This window comes from Anarhichas minor, unplaced genomic scaffold (assembly GCF_050575085.1).
Source record: "Anarhichas minor isolate MPS153535 unplaced genomic scaffold, ASM5057508v1 ptg000137l, whole genome shotgun sequence".
Lineage (NCBI taxonomy): Eukaryota > Metazoa > Chordata > Actinopteri > Perciformes > Anarhichadidae > Anarhichas > Anarhichas minor.
In genome coordinates this window covers 1,253,975-1,265,681 of record NW_027466583.1, presented here as the reverse complement: position 1 = coordinate 1,265,681, position 11,707 = coordinate 1,253,975, and the positions used below count along the sequence as shown (strand labels likewise).

At 45.4% G+C, this 11,707-nt stretch overlaps 1 protein-coding gene across 1 annotated transcript; it reads right to left on the bottom strand.

Annotated features, from left to right (window-relative positions):
• Positions 1–274: 274 nt before the first annotated feature.
• Positions 275–10,807, bottom strand: npy2rl (neuropeptide Y receptor Y2, like). Its single transcript, XM_076085077.1, has 5 exons — positions 10,661–10,807; positions 10,330–10,462; positions 3,046–3,211; positions 1,261–1,414; positions 275–859 (listed from the first exon to the last, which is right to left on the bottom strand). Exons 1-5 carry the CDS (start codon positions 10,805–10,807, stop codon positions 275–277), a joined length of 1,185 nt encoding a protein of 394 aa, XP_075941192.1.
• Positions 10,808–11,707: the final 900 nt, after the last annotated feature.

The following is an 11,707-nucleotide window of genomic DNA, read 5'->3' as shown; positions in this document are numbered from 1 at the left end:
CGTTTCTTTTATTGTCTTCTGAAGAACAAAAGTTTTCCTGACAATGATTGTCTTTTTCCTCCCCTCCATCTCCCTCGTTGTTCCTTTCCTCCCATCACTCCCCTCCTCCCATCACTCCCCTCCTCCCATCACTCCCTTCCTCCCATCACTCCCTTCCTCCCATCACTCCCCTCCTCCCATCACTCCCTTCCTCCCATCACTCCCCTCCTCCCATCACTCCCTTCCCCCCATCACTCCCCTCCTCCCATCACTCCCATCACTCCCTTCGGGGCGCTCACACGTCGGTGGCGTTCAGGTGGGTGGACACCACGTCCTGGGTTTCAAGCACGATCTTCTTCGCCCTCCCTCCTCCTCCCCCTCCCCCCACGGGGTGAATGCTGTCCAGCCGTCCACTCCTCCCCCTCTCCCCTCCCCCCCTGCGACACTTGAAGACGGCGAGGAAGGCGGCGCGGTAGTTGCGGTTCATCCAGCCGTACAGCAGCGGGTTGGCGAAGGTGGAGCACATGGCGACCACGTGGAAGACGGTGTAGAGCAGGCGGAAGTCGCGCATGTCCAGCACCGTGCTGTCGATGTCGGTGGCCAGCTGGAAGGCGTGGAAGGGCAGCCAGCTGACGGCGAACACCACCACCATGGTCACCAGCATCTTGGTGGTTTTGCGGCGCCGGCGGTGGCGCTCGGCGGTGGCGGTGCTGCTGCTGGCGCCGCTCTCCGCCGGGCTGACGTGGCGGCGCAGTTTGGACCAGATGTGGGCGTAGGCGAAGGAGATGATGGACAGCGGCAGGAAGTACTGGAGGATCAGCATGGAGATGCTGTAGACCGTGCCGTCCGTGTTTTTGCCGGGCCACTTCTCCGTGCACACCTGAGACACGACAAGGAGATATTCAGGTTGTTTCATACTTTACGTTTGGAGCCCAGGTTGGTTCTTCATCTGTACCTGATGAAGAGCCAATGGGCTCCAAACGTTGTACTACTTTCTGGACTCCAGCACAAGAAAAGATGTGTTTTTTACACACTGACTAGAACAACACGAGCACTTGTTCAGGGAGGAAATGAACAGAGGTGTGAAATATGATACAAATCAGGAAAATGTGACGAAAAACTTCGACTTCAAAGCGGGAGCAGAAAAGAATGAAGGGGGTCGATGAAGGGAGTGAGGGGGAGACGGGAGATGAAAGAGATGGAGAGGCAGCAGAGAGATCAAAGAGAGAGGGTGTGTGTGTGTGTGTGTGTGTGTGTGTGTGTGTGTGTGTGAGTGTGTACCTGTATGGTGTGTCCAGGCTGCAGGCTGAAGGAGCCGTACTCTCTGAAGATGGCCAGAGGGCTGGCGAGCACGGCGCTCAGCACCCAGGTCAGCGCGATCACCCCGAAGCACACGTCCTTACGCATCCTGGTCTCCAGGTGGTACACGATGCACCTGAAACACATCCACACATCTCATGTCCATCGGTTGACTTGTAAAAGATCGGCGGACGGCTGTTTGGATCAATAATGGAGGAGGGAACACATCCGTGTTTGTTTACAGGAAGTGCAGCGCTATTTATACCTCTCGCCTTCCTGTGAATGTTTTACGAGCTGCCACTTTGGTCGCATCTCTTCCAAAAAGGAAATGACCTCGAGAGACTTCCTGGTTCAAATAAACGAAACACATCTGCTGTTTTTTGTTTTTCTGTTGGAGTGATAGTGAAGGCTGTGAAACAGGAAATAAGGAAACAGCAACGTTAACCATCGTAGTTTAGCTTGTTATCATGCTGACATCTGCTAATTAGATGGACACTAGAGAGATGCAGCTTTAACACATGAAGCTTTGACTTGTTGCCGCCTGTTAGAAACAAATGAGAACATTTCTTCAGAGATGGTTGTGTTAAATATCAGCTGAAGACATGCAGAGTGAATTAGTTTGTATTTTTTGGCCTGTTCAGCTAATGGACAGAAACACAGAACTCACATCGTGAAATGTTTCTGCCAAACACAGAACTTTCACAGCGAGTGAAGAAGCTTTGTGCCGGCGGTCTCTGGACAGGTGGACTACAAAACCCACAAACCTAGACAACAGATTGAGGACGCGGGTGAGAGCTCCAGGAACATCTCAAAGGACCGAATACGTTCACAGAACAAGTGTTTAAAGTCCGCTGCTTTATTTAAATCCTGAATCTTTTGTCTTTGAAGCAAACTTTCAGCGCAGCTGTCGGTGTAGTTTATTCATGTTCTGTGCTGAGGAGTTGGATTCCAGCAGCTCTGAGATCAGGTCCTCAGGTCAAACAGGGTGAGCTTATGTAAATGTTCCACTCTTAACTCCTACACTGTGAATCTTCATTATAATCCTCTTCTTCAGGTGAAAATGACTTTTAGACTTTTTGCCGTCAGCTCAAAGCGAGCGAGGCGGTCAGAGTCCAGCAGTCATCAGACCCAAACTCTTCCTCCAACATTTCAATGTCACTTCGCTCAACTTTTGCAGAATTAAACTTCCCAGTTCAGCCGAGCGAGCGGACGATGTTTTCCAGAGCAGCTACAGCTGAAGATGAGCGTTAATACGAGATGACGTGTTTGGAAATCTCATGAAGGAAACAATTAGAAGACAAAGTTCACACAACAGCCTGAATTAGTTTCTTTCTTCTGTTTTTACAAACTTAAACTTCCTGGAGATAAAGTAGTTATGAGGCCAAAGAACGAAATTATTTCTTGTAAATTAGTAAAACAAAATCTTGTATATTTACTACTTTAATATCAAAGGATATTAAAGTTTTATTTCCTCGTAAATTCTATTTTATTTTCACCTACAACGGCCCTGATGCGTCCTCGTATTATTGTGAACATGTAAAACTGCGACATGAAAGTTTTAACAGACCGTGATCACTGATCCCCGCCTTCCCTCTAAGCCCCGCCCACCGGTGGCGGTCCAGTGATCACTGATCATCGCCTTCCCTCTAAGCCCCGCCCACCGGTGGTGGTCCAGTGATCACTGATCATCGCCTTCCCTCTAAGCCCCGCCCACCGGTGGCGGTCCAGTGATCACTGATCCCCGCCTTCCCTCTAAGCCCCGCCCACCTGTGGCGGTCCAGGGCGATGACGTTGAGCGTCACTGTGGAGACGTGCACGGCGAGGCCCTGGGCGTACGGCAGCAGGAAGCAGAGCGTGCTGCCGAACTTCCACTCTCCCTGCAGCGTGTAGACGAGGGTGAAGGGGAGGCACAGCGTGTTCACCAGCAGGTCGGCTGCAGACACAACACAGGAAGTTCACAAGTTAGTAGACATGTCCTCCTGAGAATCAGACAGATGTGTGTTTAACATCTGTGGCATTGATGCTCTTTGGTGTTTGGTGACGTGTTCTTTGGACTTTCTGTTGCTGCTGATGATCTTTTTATGAATTATCTCCTGAATAACTGCTGATGCTGCTGCTGCACGAGGAGGTAATATTGAATATTCTACAAGATTAAAGTCAAATACATTTTCAAGAAGAAACAAAAAAATGTTCCTTCGAGATTAAAATAATTAATTGATGAGAACGAGCCTCAAACATTCAGAGAGATTAAAGTAGTAAATGTAGTGAAGACGGATGAAGAAGCCTTTAATCACCTCGTCTTCACTACATCCACTTTTATCCCTCAACCAAAAAAAAGTTTGATAAAAGTCTTATTTATCTTCCACCGAGGAGCTGATGTTCCAGTTCGGTCTGTTTGTTAGCTGGATTACAGACACTAAAACTACAGACACTAAAACCACAGACAGTAAAACTACAGACACTAAAACCACAGACAGTAAAACGACAGACACTAAAACCACAGACAGTAAAACTACAGACACTAAAACCACAGACAGTAAAACGACAGACACTAAAACCACAGACAGTAAAACTACAGACACTAAAACCACAGACAGTAAAACGACAGACACTAAAACCACAGACAGTAAAACTACAGACACTAAAACCACAGACAGTAAAACTACAGACACTAAAACCACAGACAGTAAAACGACAGACACTAAAACCACAGACAGTAAAACTACAGACACTGAAACGACAGACACTAAAACCACAGACACTGAAACGACAGACACTGAAACGACAGACACTAAAACTACAGACACGGAAACTACAGACACTGAAACTACAGACACTGAAACGGCAGACACTAAACGACAGACACTAAAACTACAGACACGGAAACTACAGACACTGAAACTACAGACACTAAAACGACAGACACTAAAACAACAGACACTGAAACTACAGACACTGAAACGACAGACACTAAACGACAGACACTAAACGACAGACACTAAACGACATCAAACTTGGTGGAAAAGGTGCAGCGACGAAAAACACATTGAGTTTTTAGAGCGGACACACAAATGACATTATTTAAATGAATCTCTTCATCAGCTGATTGTTGTAGATCTGTGTTAATAAGTGTCACTAGCTCCTGGATCTGTACTGCACACGTGCAGACTAGCACTACACTGTCCTCACGTATCCTCCACTCTGCCCTCTGAGCCCTGCTCGGTCTTCCAGAGACATGGGGGCCCGGCAGGGACTGGCCCAGTACCGGAAGGGGGGCCAAGGCCAAGTCTACGACCCTCAATCAGTTGGGGATGTTTGGACTGTGATAAGAGCATCGTGCCACATCATGTTAGAGCAAAAACAAAGAGCTGCAGGTCTCAGTGTGCTCCCCTCCTCCCTACTGGAGTCCCCAATGTTGCCCTTTAGCTCCCTGTGATGCTTCAGGACTCAAACAGTCGGAGAGAGAAACATTCTTTCAAAATATTTCAGGAGACATGATTGAATGTAAAGGGAAAAAACATTCTGATATCAGCAGCACCCACGATGGCCAAATCATAACTACGTCCTTCAAAATAAAAGACAAAAACATGATTGATGGCTCGATATATGAGCCGGTGGATTTGGTTAAAAAACACCAACATGGACTGTTGGGAGGAGATAAGACGCCAACGACGTATAAGGACGTGTGATATCTTACAAAAAGTCCAGCGTCACGCGTCAATAAACTTCTCTCTTCACAGGAAACTAATTAGTTAGGTTTAATGAGTAAGGATCGTTGTTTGGGTTGAAATAACTAGAAGTTTCGTTACTGAAGTACAGAAGTTACGTGAAATAAATCAACTTGACTTCTGGTTTCACACGAGGAGCATCGGTCTCCTGGGTCGAAGGTCGCCTCCACTCTCCCTCTGTGTGGTAGTTTGGTCGTCATACTTCTTCAGGACATACTGTACATACAAAACATTTTGGTGGGATGTCTACGAGCCACGCCGCGTTATTTGTTGTAGGAATAGCTACGAGACTTTCTTCTTTCTCTCCATCCGACCTAAAGAGGTTTGTCATCTCAACATGTGTTGACTGTTTTGACTGTTTCAGACATTTAAACAAACGACTCGTGTTTTTCTGGTGAGGACCAGATCCAGTGTCCCGTTTGTTACTCCAGAGAGGAGGACGTCACTCCTCGTAGCCTCGAGGTGTCTGTGAACAGCATCGTGTCATCGGAGCTGTCCGATAAAGAGTGAGCGTTCACATTAAGACAAAGAGACGTGGAGGGAGGGCCAGCGAGCAGCAGCCAGCTCCTGTTTGTGTTTTCAGGGTAATTTAAGCGACGACTTTCTGGTTGCCGTCGTTCAACCTTCCTGCACATTTCACATCACATCTGTCACGCTGCTCCTGCTCCTCTTCCTCTTCCTCTGTTCTTTCCTCGCGGCGGCTTCTTCTAGCTCAGCCGGAGCGTCAGAGGCAGGAGGACGTCTTTCATCACGTCCACAAAGAGTCACATATCGAAGAAATCTGCTTATTAAATGTAGTGAGCATACGACGACTATAAATGTCCACATTTCTGGTTACAGTTTGAGCTACATTCTTCTCATGAATATCGTTAAATAAACATTCATAAATATATTCATGAAGTAACAATATTTCTTACTTGAGATCAGTATTGTTTTCCTTGACAACTCCGTCTGTGTAAAAGCAGATATTGAGACTCGTCCTCCTGCATCTTGTCCCAGAAAATACAAAATAAAAGCTCTTTCTCCGTCTCTTACTGTCTCTGAACGCAGCACTTGAAGCAGTTCAGCACATTGGAGGACGTTGATGCACTCGCAGGATTCTTGCACTTTTTGTGGGTTTATTCTCCAAAACAAGTGACCAGGAGACAATGATAACTGAACACAAACTACACGATGAAATTCATCCTCGACAGCAACAAGATCTCACAACACAAAGCGAGACATCGTGCGACCGTTTTAACAGATCGGACGACTTTAATGAAGCCCAGAAAGAAAAGAGGTTTTGTGCTCGAGCCTCTGAACTGTATTTCCTCTCGTTGTCTTTGTCGCCTCGTCTGTCTGTTTTAAGTTGAACTGTTTGAGTAGAAAGTTTCAAAGGAACTTTGTTTACAGTATCCGTTGAGTTCAGTCAGTCGCGTCCATTTGATTTCTGCTCAGTGTGAAGCTGCTCTTCATCTTCTCTCATGGAAACATTAAAGTGTTTGTCTCTAAAAGGAGCAGCTTGTTATTTTCTGCTACACTTCTTTGTATCCAGTCCGCCTCAGTTCTGGAACGCACTTCTGTAACCTTTAATGTAACTATGAAAGACTGACAGCAGGGCGATGTTCTCCTTCTGCCTCTGAGTTAGGTCTCTTTTGTTTTGATGCAAGATGTGCTGAAAAGGTAGAAAATGTCCAGCTGCCACTTCCTGTTCATGACTTTATGTTTGTTCAGCGTTCATATAACGTTTGCAGCTCAATGAGCTGTGCATTCAAGAATAGATACAAGTAGAACGCCTTCCTTTTATAATTTAAATAGATAAAAGCAACAGGAAGAGAGAACGCGTTTCACAGATAAAGAGTTGAATAAGAACCAGAAAACATTTAAAATAAAAAATACATATATGAAAGTCAACAATCCAGAATTGCTGCTACTCAAAGCTGCACTACTCAGTGCTTTTAAATGTAATGTTCGAACTATCTCCGAACTCAGCTCACCCTTTTAGCGTCTCTCAGCTAATTGTTTTGGTTTAAGGTGTTTTCACTGTTCAGCATCCGTGTTGTGATGAAGCTCTGGTAACTCTCCTGGTTCACTGCCTGCAGACAGCAGACAGACTCAGTTAGACACCAGCTGGAGGACATAGTGGAGCCTTTAGAAGCTTAACAGACAGATATGTTTGTCAGGAGGAGGAGGAGACCAAAAACAGAGCTAAAAAAGACAATGTTGGATTTACAGGACACAGGCAATCACTGTGTGTGTGTGTGTGTGTGTGTGTGTGTGTGTGTGTGTGTGTGTGTGTGTGTGTGTGTGTGTGTGTGTGTGTGTGGGTGTGTGTGTGTTAGCGATAGCCTGCGGTTAGGTTTTACTTCGCATCCATTTGCGTTTACACATTTCAGAACAATTGACTCTCCAGGCAAAATATATTGACGTATTAAAGCACAAAAAACTCTGTTAAACACACACTCAAACACACTAACACACACACACACACACACACACACACACACACACACACACACACACACACACACACACACACACACACACACACACACACAGTTCCACCTCACATCTCCATGTGATTATTGTTTTCTTCTACTTCATGAACTTCTTTGTGTTTCTCGAGGGTGAAGTTTGAACTGAACTCGTCCTGGACGGACCGATCGCTGCTCCGCTCGTCTTAACCCGAAGGCTCAGTGAGTCACGACTAAAGAGATGTTTCTAAACTAGAACTCTCTGTCGCCTTGCGGAATCACAAAACTCAAAATAATTTCAACAAAACAAAAAACCTCTGGAAACCACAACAAGCATCTAACTGAGCTAAACAGTTAACAGTCTTAACAGTCCTTTATAATGCTGTCACTGTCCGTGGTCCTGAAGTCACTTTCTGAGGCTGTCACTGTCCGTGGTCCTTAAGATTATTTAAAATGATGTCACTGTCCGTGGTCCTTAAGATTATTTAAAATGATGTCACTGTCCGTGGTCCTTAAGATTATTTAAAATGATGTCACTGTCCGTGGTCCTTAAGATTATTTAAAATGATGTCACTGTCCGTGGTCCTGAAGTCACTTTCCGAAGGCTTTCGCTGTCCGTGGTCCTGAAATCTCCCCCTGCCTCATCTAAATTGACCCATCCGACCCATGCTTTCTCTGAAGGCTGTGTTATGAAGGTAATGTATTATTGTTCATCATCAGCCCCCCCCCCCCCCCCCAACACACACAACGACAGACAGCGCTGCCCCATTTTCACACTACATTACTCCTCATTGTTTACGTGTCATTTTTATTTGCCCGTGCGCTTATTAATTCACCTATTTACTTGTTTTCTTGTTCATTCATGCATTTATAACGACATGTTTATTCATGTATTTGTAATACAGAATGTTTTCATGTTTTAATTAATCTATTAATAGATAGTTTTAGTAATTAAAACTGTCTTCAGATACTGACTGCACGTTGTTCACCGTCTTTCTTTTGCGGTTTCCTCTCTAATAATAAAAAAATATTTCCAAAAGAACACCTCAAGAGAGCTGACTTTGAGTTGCTGTTTTGAACACGTCCAGTGCCTCTCAGGCAAACACGATCCAGGCAGTAAAAGTATTTTTTGATCTTGCCACCAGTGTGAAATTTCACAACTGAGCATCGTGTGTGACTTCACAGGCGGAGGACGTGTGAAACCGGCCTCGTCCCACTCTCATTATAAATAAACAGAGCTGAGGTGACATCAGTGGTTGCGCTCTGACGGAGTGTTGTTGATGTGAGAGGACTCAACAGATGTTCGGTCAGAGTTGAGATATTCTCCAGCTCATTAGAACAACGTGAAGCTCTGCAGGATGATGCAAATACACGGTTCCATCCTTTACGTGCTGTAAAGCCGGCTCCTGCTCACACGATGCTGAGAAAATGATTTTTTCTATCACTTTGTCTCCATTTTTAGAAAGTACTGCATTTCCTGTTGGCTGTTAGGAAAATGTATCGGAGGAGTTTGACCGCCAAGATCAATAAAACGTACTAAATGAAGACGTGTAGAAATGTAACCAAACACCAAAGTGATTCTGGACTGTTGTGGTAGATTCTGATATCGATTTATATGATTAAAGAAATCAACATCAACGGGACATTTAGGAACATAAACAACCGTCTTCACATGGACAGATTCTGCAGACTTAAATGTTTTGTTGAGCCGTAAACTCAACGATTTCATGCAAAGCTGACATGAAGTTGACCGGTTGGGACGAACCTACGTCAGGTTTCTCGGCCCCTTCTCCACTTTTTTTGCATTTTCTAAATGATGCAGTGGGTGGAGGTCGGCATGAAGTCACACTTTAAGAGTTGGGATCAGGGTACCTAAAGAGTAGAACATCTTACAGGGTAAAAATCAACCTGTTGTTCAGCCGGATATCCTGATGAAGGAGAGTTATTCTTTTCATTTAAAGTCAAAGTCTCTTTGTCTTTGTCTTCCACTCTCTTCCTCCGATTCAAATTCCTCTTAAAGAACATTGTCCGATGCTTATTATCAAATGACAGGAGGGTTGAAGTACATGCAGCATGTACACACTCCTAGAACGACTCCTCTGAGCCTCTGGGAGTTCTATTTTTAACTCGTCACATTTTACATCTGGTAACAATGGCGCCGGTTTGTCCTCGTGAGACGTGTGAATGTCAAACACATGAACAATGAATCTCTGACAGAGCAGCAGACATCACGGCGAAACAGATTACAACAGCTGACAGATGTTTGAGTCCTCAACACAGACGACCTACAGAGGGCAACACACACACACACACACACACACACACCATCATGGCTGGATGTCTGGGAGGATTTACAAACTGACGGGTCTGACAGCTTCAAATCAGAGCTGTGTGTGTGTGTGTGAGGGCAGGTTTTAGTAGCGTTGTAGGGACATACATCTGTTTACAAAGGTCACATTGTGGGGACTCGTCTTCCTTATGAGGACAAAATGCACATCTCCGTAACGTAAATCATCACACTGGAAGACTTGGTATTTTTTAACTCTTTATGGATGGTTAAAATACTTCTATTAAAGTAATGAATCAAAAGGTTTGAAAGAGCACAGAAACAGGTGCAGGTGTGGCAGCGGAGGCCTCAACTTTTCCTCCACGGTCGATCTCCCAGATGTTGAGTGAATACATAAGCTTGAGGTTTAGGTTTAGGTTAAGCTTTGGGTAGTATTAAGTTTAGGTTAAAGTTGGGGTAAGTCTCCAGGAAGTGAATGTAGGTCAATGCAATGTCCCCAAAAGTCATGAAAACACACCTGTGTGTGTGTGTGTGTGTGTGTGTGTGAGTGTGTGTGTGTGTGTGTGTGTGTGTGTGTACGTACCAACAGCCAGGTTGGCGATGAAGAAGTTGGTGACGGTGCGGAGCGTCTTGAAGCGGTAGATGACGTAGATGACCAGAGAATTACCCAGAACCCCCAGCACGATGATGGTGCTGTAGGCCAAGATCAACACCACCTGCAGACGACGACAACAACAACAACAACAACAACAACAGCAGCAGCAGCTTAGTCAACTTTACTCCACCTGCTACTTTAATCTTTTTGTGTACGTTTGTGTATATCAGAAGGAAATATTGTACTTTTTACTGCAGTATATTTGTCTGATGTTTATTAGTAAAGATTCATGTTCAAGGTGTAAGAATCAAGCGTCTACCTGCACACTCAACAGGGTGATGGGGTCCTCTTGAAAGTTCACTCCCTCGAACACCAACGTGGGCAGCGGCGGGGGGTCGGCGCCGGCATTCAGTCCGTAGTCGCGGTAAACGTCCGGCGTGGCGTTGGCTGCGCTGAAGGCCTCCATGTCCGATCATATGTGTTCAGACATTTAGTCACTCGGCTGTGAGGACAAAGAGACGGACGCAAAGGTCAGCGACAGGTAAGAAGACAAACAGGTCATTAAAGAAGACTCCATCTCCCTTAAAGCTGCACTAGCAGGATTTATTTGGCCACTAGGGGGCAGAAGAAGCACTGATATACTTTTGCCTTATAAAGATGAGTGTTTGTTTATAAAAGGACCTCAAAACCATAAACACATGTTCCTCCTCTCACCTGTAGTGCTATTTATCACTCTGGGGTGTTTAGGTGACAGATGTCGGCCTTCTCTGATATAATGGAACCAGATGTCACTCTGCTTTTTGTGCTCAAAGCGCCCAAAAAAACATACGTTGGAAAAACTCAACAGCAAGTTTCATTTCGGGATTATTTTCTTTACTACTGAACTACGCCAGCCGACCGTATCACGGCGCAGAAGGAAGCGTGCATCTCAGCTGTAACGCCACAGCTCAGCCAAGGAGGACGTGATTTGGGGTGAACTGTCCCTTTAACGTGTTGGCAAACAGTTTGGATCCAAACATCAGGTGGACATCTTTAGCAGCTAGATGCTCCACTGTGTTCACCAGCTTGTGTCTCTGTGGGAGTCACTCTGCCAGAGAGGACATTATTCCACTCGTCAACCATGTTTGACTTGTTTCAGAACTGGTCTTTGTTTCCAGACAAACAGCAGATTAGCAGCAGTAATCTGAAGCAGGAGAGGATGTTACGCCAGGCTGATTCCTCTAAACCCTTATTTACATGCGGTTTGGTCCGTAGCCAGTTTACACCCTCATGAGCCTCCATCCTGTGAACAAAGGACCGTGATCAGCTCACATGGTTCCACTCACAGATCAGAAGCAACGGCCTGTGGTCATAATCTCAGATGTTG